At 39.4% G+C, this 25,997-nt stretch overlaps 1 protein-coding gene and 1 non-coding gene across 2 annotated transcripts in view; both read left to right on the top strand.

Moving 5' to 3' along the window:
• EP400 (E1A binding protein p400) overlaps window positions 1-25,997 on the top strand; it is a 262,063-nt gene that overhangs the window by 106,394 nt on the left and 129,672 nt on the right. Inside the window, 22 exon segments of the mRNA XM_078154252.1 lie at window positions 397-599; window positions 693-862; window positions 1,930-2,126; window positions 3,139-3,250; window positions 3,437-3,580; window positions 7,202-7,360; window positions 7,571-7,654; window positions 8,348-8,479; window positions 8,854-8,898; window positions 8,986-9,139; window positions 9,616-9,857; window positions 10,040-10,213; window positions 12,874-13,010; window positions 13,191-13,247; window positions 13,740-13,818; window positions 13,972-14,022; window positions 14,025-14,294; window positions 18,644-18,689; window positions 18,772-18,881; window positions 20,600-20,804; window positions 20,935-21,170; window positions 24,275-24,487. Coding sequence (XP_078010378.1) covers window positions 397-599; window positions 693-862; window positions 1,930-2,126; window positions 3,139-3,250; window positions 3,437-3,580; window positions 7,202-7,360; window positions 7,571-7,654; window positions 8,348-8,479; window positions 8,854-8,898; window positions 8,986-9,139; window positions 9,616-9,857; window positions 10,040-10,213; window positions 12,874-13,010; window positions 13,191-13,247; window positions 13,740-13,818; window positions 13,972-14,022; window positions 14,025-14,294; window positions 18,644-18,689; window positions 18,772-18,881; window positions 20,600-20,804; window positions 20,935-21,170; window positions 24,275-24,487 — 3,220 coding nt within the window.
• LOC144457331 (small nucleolar RNA SNORA49) lies at window positions 1,330-1,464 on the top strand. Its single transcript, XR_013486644.1, has one exon. It is a non-coding gene; the product is annotated as a small nucleolar RNA SNORA49 (small nucleolar RNA).

Here is a 25,997-nt window from a genome sequence, read left to right as displayed (position 1 = left end):
TATTGATAGATATAGCCCACATACACGAAAGCTCTTTGGTAAGGGGAGGAGTCCTCAATAATTTTTAAAGAGTGTAAAAAGGTCCTGAGACCAAAAGGTTTGACACTCACTTGGCTAGATTACAAAGTTTTTAAGAACAGGTTCTGTGTCCCTCATAGCACCTAGCCCTGATCTTTCAATGATTGTGATACTGCAGATGATTCATTAAGGTACTTCTTCAGCTTTTGTAGTTGTTTTACCCTTCAAAGCTGGCTTATTAAATAGCCTTTCCTTTTTCTTCTTTCTGCACCCTCGGACACATTTTGAAGAGGGCAGAAGAGCTTCCCTGCAGCCGCCTGACAGTGAGAGGTTTCTGTTTCCTCTGTGTATAACTGAGGAATTCTGTTCATTTCACAGGGTGGCCTGTGTCCTTCCAGCTGTAGTGGCTGCTCCTCCTTGCTTGTATGTAGCCAAACCACCACCTTCTTACAGCCACAAAATGAAGATTTTCCGGCACTGTCTGAAGGAGCAGACTGCTCCCTATTTACAACAATTGCATGAAATAACAAACCTCAAGGTATTGCAGTTTCCTGAGCTCAGATTGGTGCAGTATGATTCAGGTATGAGCAAAGATGGATATTTAGCAAAAATAAATTATAACGGCTGGTATTTTAATCTTTTTGTCAAGTACTCTCATGGTATTATCTTTATAGGAAAGCTGGAAGCTTTAGCTATCTTGCTTCAGAAGCTAAAATCTGAGGGACGTCGGGTGTTGATCTTATCACAGATGATTCTGATGTTAGATATTTTGGAAATGTTCTTGGACTTCCATTATCTTACCTATGTAAGAGTTGATGAAAATGCTAACAGTGAACAACGCCAGGTAAGAGAGGACTTGTTGATCACTTAGGGATTTAGCAATAGCCAGCAGCTGATTTTTAAAGAATGGAATTTGTGACAATGCAGTTAAGTAATTTAGTGATGTCTCTCTGTCGTTACCTTTTTTAGTCCCTTCTTAAGGTTACTGTCTGCATAAACCAAAACTGAATTACTTGATCTTTCAGAATTTCAGTAAATCCTTTGATTCTGACCTGATTGACATAAATTAGGGACATATAGTTTAGGTCATGCTATTTATTGTATTCAGGCAGCTTGATGGTTGTGTAGTATTTTGGTGTCAGCATAAATTAACTTAATGACCTATGGGGATCAGTCCCTAGAGACTAGTATGTTCAGGTAATAAAAATATAAACTTTAAGTAATATGGTTTTGAAATTCAGTAAAGTCCAGTTTTTTTAAAGTATTTTATTTAATTACCACTTGTCACTAATGAGTATGTGTGTCTCCCTTCTTCCTCAGCCTTACTCCAGGGGCTTTCTTACCCATAGAGTGCCCTGGCATTGCCTGAGGAGATATCAGAAAGCACATTTCCCTCCCCAATAAGAGCTGGATTTTCTTTTGGGGTCTACAGTTGGAGCTGACATTAAGTGTAGAAAAGTATTTTATTTTTCCACTTTTTTGCGACTGATAAACCAAATATAACTCAAGCATTCTGAAAATTTTTTTATTATAAGTAGTTAAAAATCACTATATAAGTGCAGAAATAAGTCAGCATATATTTTGCTAAAAATTAGGACATTTTTAAAAGTGAGTTTCAATATTAAAATAATCACAGTGCTGTCTTCCTCAAATAAAACAGTCGTTAGACACTTTAGATTTCAGAATACAGTCTAATTTGTGGATAGCATTTAAATGCTAACTGCAGAAGGAAATGGCACAACAGTCCAGTATCTTTGCCAAGAAAACCCCATGGACAGAATTGGTTTGTTATCGTCCATGGGGTTACAAAGAGTTTGACATGACTGAATGACTGAATGGCAAGAATTAATTGCTATTCTTCCATTTAATTTTTTATTATTTACTCTTATAAGCATTTCGTTTCTAATTTAGGAACTGATGAAGAGTTTCAACAAAGACAAGCGGATATTTTGTGCCATTCTTTCCACCCACAGTCGCTCTACAGGTATAAATCTTGTAGAAGCTGACACAGTTGTGTTTTATGACAATGACTTAAATCCAGTGATGGACGCAAAGGCTCAAGAATGGTGTGATCGAATTGGGAGAAGCAAGGACATCCACATATACAGGTAATTTTCATGCTAAGAATCTAGTTTTGTTTATGTGACTAAAAGCTTCGTAAAATGCTTCCTGACATTAACCATGTATCTAACAAAAATAAAAGATCAACATTTTTTCTACAAGCAAGAGTAAAACATTTCCCCTTTCAGATGAATTGACCTCTTTTTTTATTCATTTGTACCTCATTGATTTTTATATTAATTTGTTTTTGTTATTCTGCCCTTTTTATTTTTTCATTTGTTTGGCCCCTTCCTCAAATACTCAAATTCTAGGAAGGCAGTTGATGTTAATGGATGTACTTAAAATTTTACAAAATATAATTAAAAGTTTTTGAAATAAATTGAACTGATTTTTCTTACCATTAACTGCAAACATTAGAACTATAAACCAAACGTGTGTGTGTGTGTGTATTTAAGAAAATTACAAAGCCCTGTGGTGTATACTTTTAGAGCTTTCTAAAACTTCTGGTCTCAGAACTGTACAGACCATAATTCTGTTTCTAGTGTTTAATGAGCACTCTTAGTTACAGCTTCTACAACTTCTTATACATCTCTATGAAATAAACAACGTTTAAGTAGACATCTGTGTCTCTTGTACAATGTCTTTGTCTTTCATGTTAACACAATTCAACATTATTTAGTTGGGTCTCATGTTTTTGGTATGTAGTCAGAAGTGTGTGGGGTCCAGGTTGGTGGATTCATCAGTAGGGTCCCAGCTTAGGTTTTTGGCTTGACTACACTGCTTTTTAGTTGTGCTGCCTTGGGTAGGTCATTTACTTCTCTGAGTCGCAGTTTTTTTTCATCTGTAAAATACGGATATCTACCCAATCTACTCTACACAATTGTGAATACCAAATGAAATGTGTGAAAGTGCTTTGGGAGCTTCAAGACCATATGTATTTAAACTTTATCATCATCATTTTCAGAAGCAGTCCCTGCTGTTATTATATCAGTGCCTTCTAGCTCTGTACTTTTTCATTGTCACACAAAACTGTTTAATAAATATTTTCTTCTTGTGTAGGCTTGTGAGTGGTAATTCAATAGAAGAAAAATTGTTGAAAAATGGAACCAAAGATTTGATAAGAGAGGTTGCTGCTCAAGGAAACGACTACTCTATGGCATTTTTAACTCAGGTATTTTTAATGTGTTAAAAATCCTCAGAGTCAAGTTTTATCACACAATGTATTGCATTGTTTTTAACAGATATTCAAAACCTGATAATTATGTATTAATCCTTCACACTTAGAGCTTTGAGTTAGGGTTGGATATAAAAGTATGTCCTTAATTATTGAAAGACATCATCATTTTTGTTTTTTCAGCAAACTATCCAGGAGCTATTTGACGTTCACTCTCCTGTGGAAGACTCTGGTTTCAGAGTTAAAGCTGAAGAATTTGTTGTTCTTCCTCAGGAGCCCTCTGCCTCAGAAGCAATTGCGCCTAAAATTGCAAGGCCTTTTATAGAGGTAACTTTTCCTGAAGAAGCAGCTGGCAGAAGGATGTCCTTTTTAGAGATCCCAACTACTTTACCATTTCTTTCTCCCCCTTCCTCACATCACTAAAGTTACACATCACTAAAGTTGCTGCACTCTAGCCTCCCTGGACCTCTTATCACACAACCCTGGTTATTACAGCTGGTCCATCCACTCCTTTCCAGCTACACTTGAATCCATTCTGAGTCTTAACTCTTTAGTTTTCTATGTTAGTGTTACCTACACTGCCACTCCCTTGCCTTTTTGAAATTCAGTGGTCTGCCTCAATTCAGGAGCACGCCAACAATATGTTTTTTAGTTCTTTCAGGGCACAGCAGTTGTCTACTGAAGAAAGACACAAAACTGCATAGACTTGACTCATTTATATTTGGGTTATAGGTGCTTTACAGTCATTCTTTTATTTATCTCTTCGATTTCATTAGTGTTTAGTACACCTCCTGCTTCCTCTCCCCCATCTGTTGTTCATTAATTTTAGTGGTGTCTCTTTGTGACCCCATTTTGGGGTTTTCTTGGCAAAGATACTGGATTGGTTTGCCATTTCCTTCTCCAACTCATTTCACAAATGAGGAACTGAGGCAAACAAGATTAAGTGACTTGCCCAGGGTCGTACACCTAATATCTGAGGCCAGATTAAACTCATGAAGATGAGTCTTTCTGACTCCAAGACTAGTGCTTTATTCATTGGACTACCTAGCTGCCTCAAACCTATCCCAAATAGCTATTTCAAGTCTTCTCCTCTGTTTTCAAGTCTCCAGTTCTATCATGTCTTCCTTCACTGTTAGCAAATGATTTATCTCCTATTTTAACTGTGAAGATTACGGCCATTTGTTTTGAGTGTCCCATCTTGCCTCTTCTTCACTTGAGAAAACTTCTTGTTACAGAGAATTTGTTCCTTATCTTTTCTAAGGCTTATTACTCTTCTTTCTGTTTTCTAGATCTTGTGACATTGTGACTTCTGAAGAGTCTTATTTAATTAGTTACTCATCACCTGAGTTGATGTCTGAAATGAATTTCTCCCCTCAATTTCCACTTGTTAACACCCTTCCTTTTCTTCAAGACCCAAAAGTGTTGTTCTTCAAGTGTTGCCCTTCTATAAAAATTTTTTGAATCCCTTAAATTTCTTATAGCGCCTTGTCTGGGCCTTTCCTCTGTACTTACTACATAGCAGTTTGTAACTTATATTTGTACTTGTCCCTGTTAGATTGCAAATTGTTGAGGGGAAGATCTGTAACTTAACTTTATTCCTCGTCATTTAGTACAATGTCCTGCACATTTTTAGATACTTAACAGATGTTTGATTGAACATTTTAATTCTGAGCCTTTCCCTTTCCACTGTCTCATGTTTTTCTTTCAAATGTATAGTTTCCCCCATTTTGGGGGGAAAAAAAACCAACCTCAAAACTTCTTTGACCCTACTGACTACTCTAGCAATTCAGATTTCTTTCTTTGCTTTTCCTGGCAAAATTCTCTAATATATGGTCAATATCAACTGTTTCTGTTTCTTTGTGACAATTCTTGACCCCCTGAAATCTGACTTGTGACCCTACACTACAAAAACTAAACTGAAAGTCACTTCTATTCTTCATAAATCCAGTGGCCTTTTCTCAGTCTGTGATATCCTTAAGGTACTTGATCTAACTAGTCTCTTGGCCTTGGCTTCTGTGATGCTGCGCTCCCATGGTTTTCTGCCTACCTTGATATCACTGCTTTTCAGGTAGGTACTGTAGACATACCCCAGGATTTAGACCTTAGCCCTCTGAACCTGGAACCACAGAATCTGAGAGTTGACAGGGATCTCACTGACATATAGTATAGCCCATAGGTGAAAGGAATTTGTCTTATACATGATGGGATCCTCCAGCTTCTGCCAAGAAATGGAACCCTCCTCTGCTCAAGGCAGTCTGTTCTTCTTTGGTAAACTGCTTGTTGGCAGTTCTGTACATTGTGTCTGCCCTTCAGGGCCAAAGAGAAAAAGTCTAAATCCTTCTCCATATATTTCCATAAGGATTCACATGTTTAAAGACAGATCACTCCCTGAGTCTTCTTTCCCCCAGGCTAAATATGCCTAGTTTATTCCACTGATCTTCCTTTGTTCTCAAGGCCCTTCCGTCTCCTGGTAGTCCTCCTTTGTTCAGCTTTTTAAGTTTTGCTTACTTCAGATGGAATCTGTTCTGATGAGGTCAGAGGACAGGCAGACTCTGAAGCTATGCTTCTCTTCATACAGCCCAAGATCCCATTAGCTTTTTTGTCTGCCTCACCACACTGCTGGCTACCTTTTTATAGATTCTTTTCCATAATGAACTCAGTGGACATCTAGAATGGTAGGGCTGGAGCAGAACTACAGTAGGACCTTCAAGATCAATGAAACAAACCTTATTTTATAGTTTAGTAATCGTAGGCCCAGACACTGGGGAGGACTTAAACCGAAGTCCCATAGCTAGGGCAGAACCAAAACTGGAAACTGGGTCTCCTTATTTCTTATCCACTTCTTTTCCCACCCTGTTGTTTTTCTTGAGTCGTGTCTAACTTTTTGTGACCTCATATCAATTGCTCCATCTGTTCTTCCTTTGAAGCATTCATTTCTTTACTTTCTTCTTCATTCCTGGGATTCTCTACCTACTCTAGGGACTCATCACCTTATGCTTAGGTAGCTGCAGTATTTTATCATGCTTTCTCTATTTTTTGCCTTTAACTCCTTCAAGTTATCCTTCGAACAGCTGCCATAGTAATCTTTCTAAGATGTGGGTTTCATCTTGTGGCTCCTTGGGAATCTGTGATCTCTACTTGCTTTACTAGAAGAAGTCACATGGCTGGTTCAACACACTCTGACACAGTGTGGGTTTGCTCCAGGCAGCTCCTGTAACCTTTAGTGTCTCTCAGGTTACCTGTCGTTCTGTATCCTGGGATCCTGTCTAAACCTTTCATTCTGTCCAGAGAAGCTGTTGGGTACATGGGAGACACTAGGCCTGGGCTCCAAGTCTGGCTGTGCTGCCCTTATGACCTGGGGCCTTCCATTATTCTTCTCTGGGCCTCTGGCTTCTTTGTTTATAGAATAAAAAGTTTGGAGTGGATGACTTCTGCGGTTATCTTCTAGCTTGAAGTCTATAATCCTGTGATACCGTTTCCCATTGTCTTCAGAACATTCTGTATTCCCAACTCAGAGTTTCCTGCATATCCTTCTTGTCCTGTCCACCTATTTATGTCCCACTTATAGCTGTTTTGAGCTTTGAGTCCAATCCATCAGGGATGAACTTTAGATGTATGTACTTTTGTAATGGGTGGGAGATTGAACTAGGTGACTTTTAAGTCCTGTCTGGATCATTGTTTTTAGGTAAATTAGTTTCTCATCAAAATCTTTTATGTATATATCTTTTCTCCGTAAGTAGGCTGTAAGAAATAGCGTTGTAAACTTTTCCATAATGCTACATGGATAAATATTTATTCAGTGGAAGTGTCAATAGTCTTGCAGAGTGGGTGTGGGGGGAATGTGATTTTTATAATGTGCCCAGTTGAATAAAACATTTTAGAAATCTTTTCTTTTTATGATTCTTTAAAAAATGCACAAAATTTTACTTGAAAATGTGTTTTCTCAAGGCTCTTAAGAGTATTGAATATTTGGAGGATGACACCCCAAAATATGAAGAAACAACAGTGTCTGAAACAAGTGCTGATATTCTCTCATTAGAATTAGATGATCCAAGAATTAATGAAGAACCTTCACAATTAGAAGAATTAGCTGACTTTATGGAACAGGTACCATGATTTAAAAAATTTTTAAGCTTTTTCATTTTTAAGATTCAAGCTCAATGTGGGTAGGAACAGTATTGATTCCTGCATGGAATGCTTCAGATTTAATTGGGACATGTAGTATGATTCATTATTTTAAATGTTGGGGTGAGAAAGAGCCTTGGATTTCATTAGCTTCCTACTAATGACCTTTGAAAAATGTGTATTTTGAAACAGCTCACACCAATTGAGAAGTATGCTTTGAATTATCTTGAATTATTCCATGCTTCCATTGATCAGGAAAAACCAAGAGACATTGAGGTAAGAGAAGAATTTTATGCATCTGAGTTTAAAATGGATGTGACCTACATGCAGTTTCAAAAAAAATCACACCATAAGAACTATTTGAGGAGTAGTAATGGTAACTTATAAGTACTTAGCTATTTATAAGTTACAGTGTGCCTTCTTTCATACCAAGCCTCTGAAATGAGGAAACTTGGGCTCCTTGCCTTGCATCATGCAGATAGATAATGGATATGATTGTTGATAGACTTGGAGAAGCTTATGTAAGCAGAGGGATGGATTTGTATATAACTTTTGTATTAGAGAGAGATTGTGTTCAAGAATAATGGAATGCAGAGGCAGTTAGGTGGCTCAGTGGGTAGAGCATTGGCCCTCTAGTCAGGAGGACCTGAGTTCAAATCCAGCCTCAGACACTTGACACTTACTAGCTGTGTGACCCTGGGCAAATCACTTAACCCCACTGCTTAGGCTCCCTTCCCCCCCCCAAAAAAAAAGAGTAATGGAATGTGTCCTAGATTACAAGTCATAAGTAAGTGTTAGTGTCAGTGTAAGAAAAGGTAGTCTGTGTTTAGTAAAAGTTGTGAAAAGAAGAGAAAAAGGAAGAAGAAATTAGAAGTGAAGGTGGTAGCACATAGCAGAAGTTGTGCTTATGATTTTCTGTTGCTAGCCAAAATTTTTAGAAGTGTCTTTTCTGATGAATCCTGTTTGTAGGAGGTAGCAATAGCTTCAAAGGAGTGGGAATCCAATAATATGAGACAACTGAAAGAGAGGGATGCCACAGCACTGTTAGAAGAGGAGGAGGAAGAATTACTGACGTACACCAGAGAAGATGCCTACAATATGGTAATGTTAGGGTACCCCTCAAACCCCAAGAAAAAAACTGTTTGGGCATTGTTGTTGGAGGTGTTTGTAGCTGCATACGTGGTTGCATATATTTTTTAATATTAAAAACCATTAGCAAGTGTAAGTTAAAATCAAGAAACATATCTTCCATGAAAATGTGTAACTGACCCATTTCTGATTAAAAACATAAATAGCCTTCTGGGGCGAGACTTTGTAAAGTCTTACTAATTATTAGAAAAAATATATATCTTCCCTGATACGCTGATTGTACTTATTTTAGATGCAGCAATTAACATTCTTTATCTCGTTCTTAAGCAGAATGCTGCATGTTCAGTGATCTCTTAAATCTTTAATATTCCCCATTTCTCCTACAGGAATATGTTTATGAAGATACTGATGGGCAGACAGAAATTATGCCAGTGAGTCACTTCATTTAATTTCATTTCACTGTCAAGCAGATTTCACGTTATATGACAAATGTAATAGAAAATATTTTCTTTATACAGCTTTGGACTCCTCCCACTCCTCCTCAAGATGACAATGACATCTATATTGACTCAGTCATGTGTCTGATGTATGAGAATACACCCATCCCGGAATCTAAGCTGCCTCCAGTGTATGTGCGGAAGGAGCGTAAGCGACACAAGACAGATCCCTCTGGTAAATGGGGCCATGACAATTCCTAGGTGGACTGACTTACATTACCTGTTTGCTGGTCTGGGCAATTTGTGTATCTAATCTTATCGGAGTGTGCAGTATCACTTGCTGTTTGGAGGATCTGGTTATTTGGCTCATGAAACTTATAAAAGGAAGCTAGTAGTTGTATTCAACTATTTTTGCTCATCTTATCTCTTTTGTTTTAGCTACATTTGAGTTAAAAATTAAAATGAGACTTACTAAAACCCTCCAAATGTAATTTATAAGGCATGTGAGGTCATATGCATTGTTAAGCCTTTTTGTACTGGGAGGGAGGGGACACACTAATTTACAGTTCACATTTTTTGGGGTCTGACAAGCATAGCACTTTGTAGACACTGTCTCTTTGCCCAACAGTTTATACCGTTTCCTTTGCTCATTGTGATCACTTTCACCAATGTTCTGTTATCTTCTTGCTAAAGAAGGCGTCTCTTCCTTAGCTGTTGGTCGGAAGAAGAAGCAGCGGCATGGGGAGGCTGTCATTCCTCCTCGATCCCTCTTTGACCGGGCAACTCCAGGGATGCTAAAGATGCGGCGAGAGGGCAAAGAGCAGAAGAAGAACATTTTGTTGAAGCAGCAGACTCAGTTTGCCAAACCTTTGCCAACTTTTGTCAAACCAACAGCAGAGTCTGGGCAGGACAACCCGGAGTGGCTAATTAGTGAAGACTGGGCATTGCTGCAGGTGAGCAAGACCTTGCCCATGATTCTTTCAGTCTGCTTTTCCCCACCCTTGTGCTATTCCAATCTTCTATGTTCTTCTGTAGTCTTTCTTAGACTGTGTCCTTCTGTGTCTTTCTTAGACACAGAAAATTAAATTCATACTTTTGTTGACATATTTTAACCTGAAACTTCTTCTCTCTTTAGGCTGTAAAGCAGCTGCTTGAGCTTCCTTTAAATCTCACTGTTGTGTCACCAGCACACACCCCTAATTGGGATCTTGTTAGCGATGTTGTTAATTCCTGCAGTCGAGTTTATCGATCTTCCAAACAGTGCCGAAACCGCTATGAAAATGTCATTATTCCAAGAGAAGAGGGAAAGGTGAGTTTAAGCTCGGTTATACTTTTCTGGAAACTAGACATAGAAAAACAGTAATTTAGAATTTTTATTGCTAGATCAAATGATTTTCATCAAGCCACTGTAAAAATCTGACATTTGAAGCAAGCCTTTCCACCCAGCAGCAAAATTCTATTCTGAAATTGTCATCAGTGAAATCACCTTATTATTATATCATATCATTATTTTCTGTTTAACAGAATGGTGGATTAAGAGTGGAAAAATTTCTCCTTTATACTAGTCATTAGTTTGGTTGCAGAAGAGATTATTGAGCTAGTTTTTATCCAAATTGTTTTGTCACTAAACCCTCCCTTAATCTCTTAGCATGTTACGGTGGTTTTGGGGGACTGAGTTGTGTATTGATTGTTTCAAGTTTAAAAAAAAATTGAAAATTACAATATTTACAGTACATTTACAACGTAGCCAACTATTTAGTAACTTTTGTTTAAAAAAAAAAGAGATGCAACATGCTAGAATAGGTGTCCTAGCTGAGAAAGGAAGAGGAATTTTTTTTCCCTCTAGAGATAAAAAGCACTCAGGTCTCCACTTTGCAGTGTTTTTCCTCTTGGACCCTGTTTGGTTGTCTCTTTATGTTTTTTCATCTGGCTTTCCTCATGCAACTACCTCTTTCATGCTGCATGACTGCTTGACTCTCTTTGGGGAGAATCTCAAAACTGTACAATATTGGAAAGCATCTATCTGGCTTTAGTCCATGTCAGTAAAATACATTTTGTTGAGTGCAGTGGTCTTTCTCTTTGTCATGCCCTATTTGTTGGTGATGCAACCTATTAAGTGAAGGGATTTATCCCAACAGAAGTTACAAATAGGCGATAGGATCTACATCCACTCTAACCACATTCTTGGATTCCTGTCACAGCGTGAACACATGCTTACGTCTTTCCATCAGTAACAGGGTAGAAAGTTAGGCATTTTTAGGGAGTCCTCCAAAATTTTAGTTGATAAATTAATATTTGGGGGGATAAATTTAGAGTTTTTTATTTATTTCAGAAAATTACCTAGTTTCTGTATGAATCATCTTTGCATTGTTTGAAAAATTTTAATCTCAAAAGGAAGCATTTGTTTGCTTCAAACAAAACAAATTTTCTTCATAATAGCATTAGGAGGTACCTTCACAGAAGAGACTTCCTGAAGTGCTTTATGTCTGTGTGTTTTGGAAGCATTAATGGTAATTAGCCATAGCCTTAATATGGAAAAAAATAAAGCTAAAATGTTTTCTTCTCTTATAGCTGATTTATGAAGCTAATCCAAAGAAAAAGGCAAAAAATATTTATAAGGTATGAAGGTGATATTCTGAATACATTGGAAAACCTTGTTTTAGAGCTGATGCAAAGAAGCACACATAAAAAGACAGACTCAGAATTCTTTTAATAGTTCACAAAAGTTTAACCATTCAGAATTTGCCACAGTGCCTTTCGTTCCTACAGCTGAAGGATTTGCTTCTGGACATTAGGGAACAGATAGTAACCCACTTAACACCAGCGGGAGGAGACTTCCTGCAGCTTCCACCATGGTTATTCTAGCAGAGTTCATAATGGTCATAGGAACCAGGTGGGAGAATCAGGTCCCAAGTCCCTGGTGTGGCAGGATGGGGCCTGCTGGCACTAAGGAGGCAAAGTGGAATTCCTTTACCACTCAGTCTTCCTTAACTTTGACTTTTGCATAATTTCATTATCTGGTGTTGTGGGATGCTCTCAGTCTTTTTTTTTTCTTTCCACTTTTCTTTTCTCACTGTCTTTCTCTGCTGAATTTTGTGTTTTGGAAATGCTACATACATAGGACCATAGAACAATTAATTATAAGTTATCTTGTGATATCTTAATCTTGCGTGTATGTTTTCTGGTTCTAAATTTCTTTGGACATTATCTTCCTTAATTAAAGGTGTTCACTTAAGAATAAATGAACTGCTTATATCTATATTTACTTATGTACATACACATTCTCATAGGAAATACAGGAATTCTGGGTTCTCTCCATTTGGATTGGGTTTCATTGCCGTTGTGTTTATGATGAGAATTTGTAGAGGCAGCACTGTGAAATGAAGAGGGCCCTGGACTGGAAATGGGGAGAGTTTTGGTTTTGAGTCTTGGCTTTGTCACTAATTTGCTCTGTGATTTTGGACAAGTCACTTCCCTTCTCTGAGACTCTTCTTCCTTATTTATAAAGGGAAAGGGTGGGAATAAAATAAACACCATGTCTCTTCTAGCTCTAATGTTTTGCACTTTTAGGATTTTTTTGGGAGTACTTATTATTTAAAGAGAACTTTATTTTTCCAGAGTTTGGGTCAAGGGAAAATTTATCTTAACACAGTAACTCAAACCTTTTCCTAAGGTGGTGCTTTCATTCATCATTGAAAGTTTGTCATTACAACATTCTTCTTAATGTATGAAGGAAACTTATTTCCCCTGCTGAGTTCCATGGCACATAAATTTGGACACTTCATCAAGTTTGTACTAACATAAATATTTGATAGGAGTAAGGGAAGTTTGTGAGTATTTAATCTTAGAAAGTTTAACTTACGTGTCCATTAGCTTCCAAATAAGTAAACCCTGTTTTTGATGGATGGGGTAATTACAGGTTCCTGTTGATTTTTTAATTTTGGTTGGCTCTCATCTCATTTGTTTCAGAGCAAAAACAACCGTCCTCTTCGTACAAGCCAGATATATGCTCAGGATGAGAATGCTACCCATACCCAGCTGTACACAAATCACTTTGATTTAATGAAAATGACTGCCGGGAAGAGAAGTCCCCCAATCAAACCTCTGTATGTTTCTCGAATGCTCATTTTCTGTTAACTTTGCTTGAGGTGTGAGTACAGTGTCTCGTGGTAAATTTTTTTGTGTATGTAGTGAGTTTGAACATCTCCCTTTCCATCTGGCAGACTTTGGTTTGGAAAAGTTTTATGCTTTCAGCATTTCTCTCCTCTCTGTTCTGTCCATTTCAGACTTGGCATGAATCCTTTCCAGAAGAACCCAAAGCATGCTTCAGTGCTAGCAGAGAGGTAAGTGGCTGTGCATTTTGAACCTGGATTCCCTCTGAGGCCTTACAGTAGCCTTGGCTGGCTTTTGCCTTGGCTTTCCTGTTTTGAGTCCCTAGAGAGCTATGGGAAGGATGTATTGGAAAGGCTGGAGGCAGGGAGACCAATTATGAGACTGTTGTAGTAGTTCAGGTGAGAGTTGATGAGAGTCTGAATTTGGGGTGGTCACATGAGTGGAGAGAAGGGGACAGAACTATGTCTTTAGTACTCATCTGGCTTCTAAGCTGCAGACCTAAACTGCATTCCTAAAGACTCCTGTGTCCATGGAGACTGAACAATTGATGGCCAGCAGCTTGGGAAATAAAGGATTTTAGCTGTCAAGAAGGTCCTAGGAAAATATAAGCACCTGAAGGCAGGGCAGGGACCGTTTTATTTTTGTCTTAATATATGCAGCACTCAGCATAGTTACAGGGCATGGATGCTTAATAAATCTCACATTTTTCCATTTACTTTCAGTGGAATCAACTATGACAAACCACTGCCTCCAATTCAGGTTGCATCTTTGCGTGCTGAGAGAATCGCAAAAGAGAAAAAGGTATGCAACTACACTTCAGTGAGACTGTATATTCTAAAGCTTGAGAGAAAAAGGCTGTGCCTGTCAGTGTGTGTGTGAAGACAAGAACCCCAAGGAATAGTGTTTGTAGCTGAGATCTCTCTCATATCTCTTTTTATCCTCTTGCTTTTTTAGGCTCTGGCTGAGCAGCAGAGGGCCCAGCAGCAGACTGGCACCCAGCCCCCCCCCAGCAGCAGCAGCAGCAGCAGCAGCAGCAGCAGCAGCCACCGCCTGTGCAGCAGGGAACAGCTGGACAGCAAGCAGGCCAGGCCCAGCCTCAGGCCCAGCCTCCTGGGGTCCAGCAGCAGCAGCAGCAGCATCAGCAGCAGCAACAACAGCAGCAGCAGCAGCAGCAACAGCAGCAGCAGCAGCAACAGCAGCAGCAACAGCAGCAGCAGCAGCAGCAGCAAACAAAGGTGCAGACTACAGTTACCACTGTGGCCAGCACGGCAGTATTGGTGAGAAGGGAGAAATTTAAAAACAAAAATAGACAAACATATGGTTCTGACCAATTGACATGAACCAAAAAACAGGTGATTTTTTTTGTGAAGTTGTGAATGTTCTGAAGCCTGAATCACAAAACAAAAACTTAACTTTGTTGTCTTAACCTAAATGAAAAAAATTAATAGTAGCAATGTAGGTAAGATAATACCGCATAGCATGGAGGACATTTTTTGTTAAAAATCCACTTAATGTGTTTTTGAAATAAGAAATTGATACTAATTGGCTTTGAATTACTTTTTTCCAATGTCCTACCTAGCACTTTATTCACTGTTTAATGGGATTTTTTTTTATGAAGTACATAACTAATATGGGAGTGATGAATCAACCAAGAATAGGGAGCTTATATGTGACTGAAAAATACTTAAGTTACAGACTGCCAAAGGGCTTGTGAATTCAATAGCTGTTTTTCAGTTCTTCAGTTTAATTCAACAAGCACTCAGTAAGTTCCATGCCCCAAGCACCACCATGCTCAGAATTGAGATAGCAAAGATGGAGGTCTCTGCCTTCAAGGAGCTGCTCCTGGGGAGAAACAACATGTACCCAGATAATTCTGTACTATAGACACATATACACACATGTAGGTAAATGAGAGATACCATGGTATAGCTGACCCTAAAACCAGGAAGACATGGGTTTAAGTGCCACTTCTGACACACACAGGCTGTATGACATGGGGCAAGCGCCTTATCCTCTCTGTGCTATAGATATCTCTATAGGACTCTAACTTGCAGAAAAGGTGCTAACCTGCATTGGTAGAGAGAATTTCCTCCTCTGGGAGTTCCTTATAGCTGTAAAATCATAGGGCTAGTCCTTTGGCTGCCCTGCTGCATTCAGAATAAGTACAGAGTAATTCTAGCCATGAGATTGGGGGATGAGAATGGAGAATAACAGTGTGGGGAATTGGAAAAGATTCACTTTTTTAAAATCAATTAATTTATTTTGAATTATCAACCATTACTTCCATAAGCTTTTGGGTTTTAAATTTTTCTCCCCTTCTCTCCCCACCTCCCTCCCCAAGATGGCACGAAATATGATATAGGCTATACATATACGTTCCTATTAAGTATATTCTCATGTTAGTGATGTTGTAAGGAAAAATTAGAGCCAATAGGAGGAACCATCAGAAAGAGGAAACAAAACACAACAGAAGAAAAAAAATAGCAAATAGTATGCTTCCATCTGCATTCAAATTCCATAGTTCTTTCTTTGGATGTGGATAGCATTTTCCACCATGAGACCTTTGGAGATGTCTTAGATCCTTGCATTGCTGAGAAGGGTTAAGTCTATCAATATTAGTCATCACACAGTGTGGCTGTTAGTGTGTACAAGGTTCTCTTGGTTCTGCTCACTTCATTCAGCATCAGTCCATTTAAGTCTTTCCAGGCTTTTCTGAAGTTTGCCTGTTCATCATTTCTTATAGCACAATAGTATTCCATTACATGGAACTGGAAAAGATTGTCAAAGGTTGGCTCTTGAGTGGCTCTTTGAAAGGGAGTCCTTTGAAAAAGGAGGTCCAAGAGGTGGAAGTGAGGGCTGAGTGAAGGCACAGACAGGGAGAACAGTAGCCTTGATGAGGCAGACCAGGTAGGCCAGGTGAGTTAGAACATCAGCCGTATAAGGTGGGGAAACATAGGGAGGAGCCAGTTTGTGAAGGCCTTTCAATGTCAAAGAGAGACCCCTCCATATCCTGGAAGGAGGAGGGAGCCTCTGGAACTAACTGAACAGGGGAGTAACTTAAGAGTATTGCTTTACTTTGGCAACTAGGTGAAAGATGGATTGGAGAGACTAGAGGCAGGGAGACCAATTAAGAGACTGTTGATGAGGGTCTGCATTTGGGGTGGTCCTGTAAATGGAGGGAAGGGGACAGAGCTGTATCTTCAGTCCTTATCTAGCTCCTGAACTGTGTTCCTAAAAAACTAACTGCCTGCTGGAAATCTCCACTTAGGATGTTCCATATTTGGCATGTCCAAAATAAAACTCAGCTTCCCCCTCCTCCAACTGTCATTTCCTCTTTTCTGACTTCTTTGTTTCTGTCAAGAGTACCACCATTCCTTTAGTCACTCTGGCTCACAGCTCCAGACTCATTCTCCACTCTTTGTTCTCACCTGCCCCTCATCCAACTCTCCAGCCCCTGAAAGATAGAGACCCCTTTTTTCTCCACTTCCACAGTCATCGTGTAGGTTCAGGCTCTTTGTCCTAGACCATTGTCATAGCCTCCTCATCATTCTCTCTCACTCCTCTCCCAAATAGGGGTTTTTTCTTTTTCTTTTTCTTTTTTGTTTTTGTTTTTGTTTTTTTGCTTTTTGGTGAGGCAGTCGGGGTTAAGTAGCTTGCCTAGGGTCATGCAGCTAGTAAGTGTCATGTGTCCAAGGCCGGATTTGAACTTGGGTCCTCCTGACTCCAGGGCTGGTGCTCTATCCACTGCACCACCTAGCTGCTCCCCAAATAGGTATTTTTAAAGCTCGGGTCTCACCATACCCTTCCTTTTGAATAAACTCTGGGGCCTGCCAGTTAGCCCTGTGACAAAAGAGAATGTGGGCATTTAAAGTCCTTCACAATCTAGTGCCAGCCTGTCTCTGCAGACATTCTTCCCTCTCCCATTTTTACATCTCTTTGTAATCTGTCTGCCTTGCCTAGAGTACATTGTCTTTTAGTCCTCACCTTCATCGTGCAGAATCCCTGGCTTCTTTTTAAACAAGTCAGGGGCCACCTTTCCTGTTCTGAATTGTATGAATTCTCTTCCTGGAGTGTGGTTGAATCTAGCATACAGGTTACTTTGGGTGTATTATGTATATGTCTTTTATTTAGGTTGATGTATATACATGTTTTTCTTCAGTAGAGTTACTTGAGGGCAGGGACTGTTTCATTTTGTCTTTGTATCCTTGGTGACAGGCACATAGTAGGTGATTAAAAAGCCCTTGTTGAATTGGAGTGATGGGGGGGGGAGTTGTGGAGGTAGAATCAGTCCCCAAGGTAGTCAATCTCCTGTCTTTTTGTTTGATCTCTATCCCTTTATGCAACCTCTGTCTCTAATATAGCAAAACCAAAAAGAGCCTCATTCTTCAGTCAAAACAGGATCTGTTTTTTTTTTCTTTTCTTCAGAGTGATATTTTGCCTTGCACCAAACAGGTTGAATCTAATGGTCTTTCTGTATTTGCACTCATTAGCTCTATAAACTTGTTACTTAGGTCATCTGGGTAACCTATTGGATGTAGTTCTTTAAGTAAGGGTTTTAAATTATACTGTGTATTTCTTGTAAACATGTATAGCTTTTAAATGTTAATCCAAGATGGAGATAAAGCCTTGATCCTCCAAACGTACTTACAGCTTCTCCAGTAGCAAATAAGACTCACTGATCTAGCGTCATGAGCTTCCTGTGTCACAAAGATTTGAGTGGGGCGCAGCCAGGTTCAAGTTCCCAAAGTACAAGAATATTAGTGAGAAATCCATAGACCATCCAAATAATTTTTAGGTAGTAGAATTTTAGTGTAGTGAGTATTTGCTAGAAATTACATTTCTGGTCTGAGGGACAACGTATATTGAAGTGTAGTTTCTTTCTTTTCACTAAATCAGCATTTGAACATAAGGGACAAATGCATTAAAGAAAAAAGGGATATGTTGTACATGTGCATTTTTCATTTTTAACCTCTTCACTCCTTGAATCTGTAGTTGTTTTAATGAATATTTTTGGTAGGTTTCTGGTATAGATTAGTGTTTAAGTTGAGGAACTTGAAGGCTGATTGATTCATTGGTGGGAAAAGAGTAGAATAATGGAAACCTTATCTCATTTTTCCCCAATTCATTTGCATTTATATACAGCTCATAGTCAGATAACATTTATACAGTGACCATTATATTTACATGGACTAAAGAAAGTATTTTGTTATACAGAATTATTCTTCTAGAGCAAGAATTCTTAACCTAGGGTCCACAGACTCCATGGGTCCAAAGAGTCCATGGATAGATTTCAGGGAGTCCATGAACTTGGTTAGGAAGAAAATGACATCTTTTCCCCCCTACTATCTGATTCTGGGCAGAGGTGCATCCCTAGGCTTCCCCAGACTGACTGCCAGAGGAGGCCAGGACACCAGCCTGGTTACCAAACCCCATTCTAGAGATCCACTGTTAGAAGCCATGCAAGAGCACCATCGTCATGAGTCACTGGCCAAATGTGGAAATAACTTTCTTATGACAAATGCATCTTATATGGTATTTTATTTGTATTTGAGAAACTCAAAATATTTTCAACTGCAAAATAGTAACTTAAAATTTTTAAGTCACTTGACTCTTCTCTCTAAAACAGGCTGGAGCAATTAAAACATCAGCCACTGGGACAAGCATGCCAACTGGTAAGAAGACTAAGAAAGCTTTGAAATAAGAAAACATATTCCAGTCTTATGTGTTTTCCTTAAGCATATATTTTCTTTGCAGGTACGGTTAGTGGAAATGTTATAGTGAACACAATAGCTGGAGTCCCCGCCGCCACCTTTCAGTCCATTAACAAGCGTATTGCTTCACCAGTTGTGCCTGGAAATTTAACCGTGAGTTAATTCTCAATCTGTTGATGCTATGATGTTATTAGAAGGCCTTTGGTTCTTCCTGTACCACATCAGTTCACTGCTGGGTGAAGGAGCAGCCCTTGCATCTTCTCCAGCAATGAATAAGAGGCTCACTGAGGTAGAGCTCTGAGCTACACAAGTACAGCAATGTTCAGGAGAAGTGTCCTGCTGCATACCTTCTGGATAGTAATGGAAGTCATTGTTCCTTTCATTAATCACTGGGGTAATAACAGTAGGAAGACCCTCCAACTCTCAAGTTTGAGTTCCAGGCCTGATCTGACCACTTATTAGCAAATCACTGACCCTTTGTGAGCCTCAGTTTCTTCATCTCTAAACATGGGGCTAGTAAATCCTTTCTTTTCTCCCAGGATAGCTGTGAAAATCACATGAGGTGATGCAAGAGGGGGAAGCACTTTGAAACATTGATGTAAGGCCTAACCACTGTTAAGATAATCAAGACTGGCTTTTCCCTGAAAGTTATGTTGCTTGTTGTAGGAGGGAGAAGGATCCTCTGGCGTGGGCAAGCCATCAGGTTCTAGCTAGCATTGGTTAGAAACCTTTCTCTGCTTCCCTGCTTTTCATTCTCATTTCACCCATAGACCAGCTCACGCACAAACAGAAGTTTAAAAATCTCTGTATCTCTTGAGTCATAGAAATGAGGGAAACACTCCCAGTTCATTGAGGGGTATATTATCTTGAGGTTCAATGACAGGTTGGGAAGACAGCATTCCAAGAGGAAACGTTGTAGTCAGTACCTTATTAAGAGGGAGATAAAATGAAGCTTCTAAGGAATGGTAAAATTGCTCTTTTCTACCAACGTAGTTCTGTAGTCCCCAGCATTTTCAGCTGTTAAAAAGCAGCTTTTCCCATATATGACATATGCTAAAATTGCTGAGAATTGACCCAGGTCTGCATTTTGATGAAGATGTTGTTGTTACTTAATTTTTCTCTTCTGCAATAAAAATATCCAGGTGAAGACAGGAGCTCCAGGAAAGAAGACTTATCTTGTACACAGTGGCACTTAATAAGTGTTTGTGGAATTGGGCAGTATGGGCTAGGCTTGTGGCAACAGGAGTACTGTGAGACCATGGCCAGTGCTTCTGTAGACATCTGAGGGATTCATTTCAGGGGGTGAGAGCCAGGGCAAGAAGCAAGGAAAAAATGGTCACCCATTTCATCTTAAATAAGACAATTCTTAATGTGTGAAAACACCAAATATTATTTAAGTAGTTATTATATTAGGCAAGAAGATAGATTCAGAGGATAGTCACAATTTCCTGATCCTCAGTTGAAAAAAAGAAGGTCCTCCAGGTGAAGACATGGAGGTGAGGTGGGTCTTTTATTGTAAAGTTGAATGGTTCTCTTCTTAACATAGGAAACTAATTATTTCCATAACTGAGTTGGAATTCTTTAATGAAGCATTATGTGATAGTGAATACAGCCATCCATACTTTAAATTGTTGTATCGATAATATGATACACTTTAGTTCATCAGAAACTCCAGCTGTAAAATTAGAATGTAGTATACTAGTTTGTTTATATTTGCATAATATTTTTCTTTTTAAGAACTCTGTCATTTATTTTTCTTCCTTCTTATTTTTTGAAAACTTTATTTTTTCTTTGAAGATTCGTCATGAACATCAGAGTGCTTCCAGATTGTCTGAGATGAATTGACGTTTGCACCTTTCTGCCTTTTTTAGGCTGCGGGCAATGCTTCTCCTGCTCAGGTGGTTCATGCGCAGCCTCGAACAGTCGCCACACCTGCTGCATCCACTGAGCTGGTGTCTCTAGCGTCCACCCAGGGGGTGCGTGCTGTCACTTCTGTGACAGCCTCTGCTGTGGTCACCACCAACCTGACTCCGGTGCAGGCTCAGACCAGGTCTTTAGTGACTCAGGTGACTCAAGGTAAAGACTTGATTTCACTTTCATCTTTTGGCAGTTGTACTATTATAGTTCTTACTTCTTATCTGAAGATGATGTGGAACATGGGGTAGGAAGAAAGATGCAGCCTTTAATGAAGGAACTGTCTTTTCAGCCACAGGGGTTCAGCTTCCTGGCAAAGCCATCACCCCAGCCCATTTCCAGCTTCTCAGACAGCAGCAGCAGCAGCAGCAGCAACAGCAGCAGCAGCAGCAGCAGCAGCAGCAGCAACAGCAGCAGCAGCAGCAGCAGCAGCAGCAAACCCAGCAAGCAGCCCAAGTGCAAGTCCCACAGATCCAGGGGCAGGCCCAGTCTCCTGCCCAGATGAAAGCTGTGGGGAAGCTAACACCGGTGAGAAGTGTGCTTCCGAGAACTAATGATAGGAAACTTTTTTTAGGCATAACTAACGTTGTTATATAAAAACAATGTAGTGTGTTAAATCTCTGATGCCTGGATCATTCAAAATCTTTTCCTGCTTCATCAAAACCTAGCATTGTTTATATAGGTAAAGTTAGTTTGTGTTGTCTTTAAATGAGAATGTTTTACATATAAATGCTGATTTTTTGCATCTTGTTTTTTGTGGGACATTACAGTACCTTACCACTGATGACCCTTCCTGATTCTGGAGGTCCTGCTCCTGGTTTTTTAGCTTCTTCTTTTCCTTTCTACTTAACCTCACTGTCCTTTGCATACCCCGGTCCAGTTCATCTCCTTGGACTTCTATCCATTTCTTCCTTCTCTTGGCATGAGAAAAGTTTAGAAAGATACTATTGTGTGTGTGTGTGTGTGTGTGTGTAAAAGAGAGAGAAAGAAATCAAGAGAGAAATCAGGTTGTAAAATCCTTAGGAGCTTCAGAGAATGGACAGAGTTGTAAAGAAGGAGGAGGTGTGTACCGTGAGTACTTTTTCCTCTTGAGGCTCAATATCCTCATCATATTCTTGGCGTTCTCAGAGTCCTGCCCATATTTACCCAATCTGCACACTTATACTTCCCTCCCCACCCCACTCTTGATCCCTGTCTTTGATACAATACCCATCTTAAACCTTTTCCATCTCATCATTCCTATCAAGATCTCTTTTCATCAAATTTTTACATATAATAATGTGAATTAGTTTGGTGACAGCTTAATGTAATACCTCTACCAAAGGACCTTGTGTTTGAACACAGGACACTTGCCTCAATCAAAGCAGTGTATTCTCAAGGGAAGAATTTCAGAAATAGACAAATTGATGAGGAAATTTTTTTGTGAAGGGGGCTGGTCAGATGCTATAATCATTCTTGAAGTTTGATTTTTCAGAGCCGGAGACCAATAGGTTTTAGATACCTAGTTTTTCTCTCTTTTAAATTTGTTTTTAGGTTTTATTCACAAGAGAATGTACACATTCAGAACCATTCACCAGAGAAAGGTCATTAATCATGAAGATAAAAGAGAAGCACTTGGTCCTAGCCCCCAGGACTAGGACTCTTCTAGGTCCTCAAGTGTGATCCTTCGACTGAATCCAGACTTCACAGAACAGATCCCCTTCATGAAAGGATTTATTCTGTAAAACTTGTACTCAGTCAGAAGGCTACAATCACGGTCCTAGAAGACCACTTGTGGCCTTAAGGCCAAAGGTTCCTCATCCCTGCCCCAGGCTTTGTAACCTTACCTTGAAGTAATATGTCTGAGATGGACTCAGAGTTCTTAACCCTTGCAGTCACCCAGACTCAACATCAAACAAGGACTCATTCAGTCAGTAAATATGTATTAAGTGCCTACCGTGTGCCAGGCACCATGCTAAGTGCTAGGGATGTAAAAAGAGGCAAAAGACAGTCTTGTCTGGTGGGGGACCCCTCCCCACCCCACAGGAGCTCACAATCTAATGAGGGAGACAACATGCAAACAAATATGTACAAAGGAAACCGTATACAGGATAAGTCAGAAATAATTAATACTGGGAAGATACTAGAATTAAGAGGCATTGGAGAAGGCTTCCTTTAGAAAGTGGAATTTTAACCGAGATTTAAAGAAAGGTAGGGAAGCCAGTAGGCAGAGATGGGGAGGTAGAGCATTCCAGAATTTGTATTAAATAGCTCTTCCTCTTGTAGACATAAGAATTTTTCAATTAAATAGCTCTTGATATCGTCTGTTTTTACATCACTTATATTTCGCAATGTGTCCTTTTCCTCTACCCTTCCCAGAATATCTCTTATAACGTGTTTGTAACAAAGAATAAAAAAGGAGAAACAAAATAGTTCAGGAAAAACTAACATTTCAACCAAGTATGGCATTAAATGGTATTTCACACCCATAGCCCCCATCTTTGCTAAGAAGGTGGGAGACTTATCTTCTCTGCTCTGGGGCCAAGGTTTGTCGTTATTATTGCTCAGCCTTTAGTGTTATTGTTTTGTTGTTTTTTCCATTTACATTGTTGTATGCCTTTTGTACGTTGTTTTTCTGGTTCTGATGACTTTAGTTTGCATCATTTCATATAAGCCTTTCCGTACTTGTCTACATTTACTGTATCATTTTTCTTATAGTAGCACAATATTCTGTTACTTTGCTGTGCTACAACTTGTTTAGCCATTCCCCCAGTGGATGGGCATCTGCTTTGTTTCCAATTCTTTGCAAATACAAAAAGTGCTACTGTAAATACTTTGGCGTATATAGAGCCTTTCTTTTTGTCATTGATCTTGTTGAGGTGGTAAAACCTCAGAATCACAGTGTATGAAAATCTTGTTACTTTCTTAGCATAATTACAAATTACAGAATAGTTGAACTACTTCATACCTTCATCAATAGTGAATAGGCTTAGTTTTAAAAGAAAATGTATTTCTTGATTTATTTGAGGAAACTGCAATTTGTTAAATTAATTTTCTTGTGACACTTGGGAATGCTGATTTCTTCTTGTTATGGACTTGCTAATTGATCACGATCTGTTTTGTCGTTTCATTATGTAAAGTTCAGAATCTGCTTTCGTAAATGTGAAGTTCATGATAGTCCCCGACTGCTCTTAGTGCTGAAAGGGAATACATCCTAGTTTGGATTATAAATCCCAGGATGCCAGTAAGTTCTCAAATCCTTGTTACATATGGAAAGCACTTTAAAAACCATCAAGCAGGGGCAGCTAGGTGGCACAGTGGATAGAGTACTGGCCCTGAAGTCAGGAGGACCTGAGTTCAAATGTGGCCTGAGACCAAACACTTGACACTTACTAGCTGTGTGACCCTGGGCAAGTCACTTGACCCCAATTGCCTTAACAACAAAACAAAACAAAACAAAAAACCCAAACAAACCATAAAGCAGAGTGTATATGTGTATGTAATAGATTAGTTATTATTAATGATTATATTCTCATTAGTTATTAAGACTTAATTTATGCATGGGGCCATATCAGTTTGTTTACAGTTTTCAAGGGAGTAAGTTTTAAAATTGAAACATTTTGCAAAATAATGGACAATTTATTTGTTCTTAGGAACATCTGATCAAAATGCAGAAACAGAAACTGCAGCTGCCTCCCCAGTCTGGCCCTCAGCAGCAGGCCCAGCCGGGGGCACAGCCACAGGCTGCCCAGGTTCAGGTACAGCAGCAGCCACAGCAGACAACGCAGCTGGCAGCAGTGGCAGCCCCCAGGCCTGGAGCTCTTCTCACGGGCACGACGGTAGCCAACCTCCAGGTTGCTCGTCTCGTAAGTTTTCATTTAATGTGGTTCATGTTGGGAAGACCAGCACATAAATCAAGGCTTTGAAAGAACAGTCAAGAACATGTCTGACATGAGTAAGGGGTGTAGGAGCAGATAAAACCCCGGGTGAGGGGGGTGGGGTTTGGGAAGGTTTGTTAGAAGTTTGATAGGCCCACCTTGAGATGGTGCTGAAGAGGTGGTCACTGGCTGCAGTGGAGGGAGCACACGTGAAGGAAGAATGAATGGTAGGTAAGGTTGGGGAGACCTCTAATGCCAGACCTGGGGTCCTGGACTATAGCTAGTGGTGAATCTTTGAAGGTATGGAAAAAAATAATCTAGGCTTCCTTTTGGCTTCTCAGAGGCATTTTATTAATACATAAGCATTTTTTCTTGGAGAAAAGTTTTACAGGTAGAATTCCTCAGCTAATCTTGGGACCTTTTTGTCCCATACAAAGTTTACATTTTCTAGTGATTTTGAAATAAATGATGAAATTCTGCATCAGAGTGAAAGACATATACATAGTTTAAGTTTTATGATTTTTTATTTACTAGACAGAGCAATAGAAGTGTTAATGTCCCCACACTTTGGAAGAAATAGAGCATTTCCTCTTTCAATGTGGTCAGCTGTAAACAAAGAGTTTGGGACTGGACCTATGATTTCATTGACATAAGGAACTCCTGGCTGAGGAAACTGTGTACCATTTTAGGTCAGCATCTTCTCTGCAACCTGGAGTTCTAGACTATTGGCTAGAGGCATGAGAAGTTAAGTGGCTTGCTTAGAGTCACACAGCCAGTGTGTTCAGAGATGAGACTTGAGTCTAAGTCTTTCTTCAAGGCGAGAAAGACATTCTCATTTTTAGTTTGGTCATCGTCATTAAAAGTCAGACACTTTCTACTGACCTAGTCTTGGGGTCTTAAGATTTCCCCCTTGAAAGTAATTGTCCTCTATCCCCTTTATTGTCCTGTCTTTCCTCTCTTTTTATCCAGGGAATCCTAGGAAAAACTATCTGCAATGCTTCCACTTCTTCTCCTCTTACTCATCCTTTGCAATCTGGAAATCACAACATTCTACCAAAACAGCTCTCTCTAAAGTTACCAGTGATCTCTTAATCACCAGATGTGAGGGTCTTCTTGACATTTCTGCTGCATTTAACACAATTGACCACCATCTCATCCACTCTGGGTTTTTGTGATGTGACTTTTTCCTGGTTTTCCTTACTGTCTGACTACTTATTCTTATTCTCTTTTGCTGATTTATCATTCTTAACAGGTCCCTAAATGTGGGGGTGTCTGTCTTCTCTCTCTAGACACCCCTCAGTGGCCTTATCAGCTCTTAGGAGTTCAGTTACCATCTCATTATTTAAGTGACTCTCAGATCTGTGTATTCAGCTGTATCTCTATTCTCTCCCTTGAATTTCAGTTATTTCAAACTGGATGTCCCAGAGACATCTCAAACTCCACATACCTAAATTGAACACATTCTCTTTCCCTTCCACATCTACCCCTCTTCTAAACT

The sequence above is a fragment of the Phascolarctos cinereus genome, unplaced genomic scaffold (assembly GCF_003287225.1).
Source record: "Phascolarctos cinereus isolate Bilbo 61053 unplaced genomic scaffold, phaCin_HiC Scaffold_4;HRSCAF=312, whole genome shotgun sequence".
Lineage (NCBI taxonomy): Eukaryota > Metazoa > Chordata > Mammalia > Diprotodontia > Phascolarctidae > Phascolarctos > Phascolarctos cinereus.
Note: the sequence above shows the minus strand (reverse complement) of the source record. Positions and strands in the feature narration are given on the sequence as shown.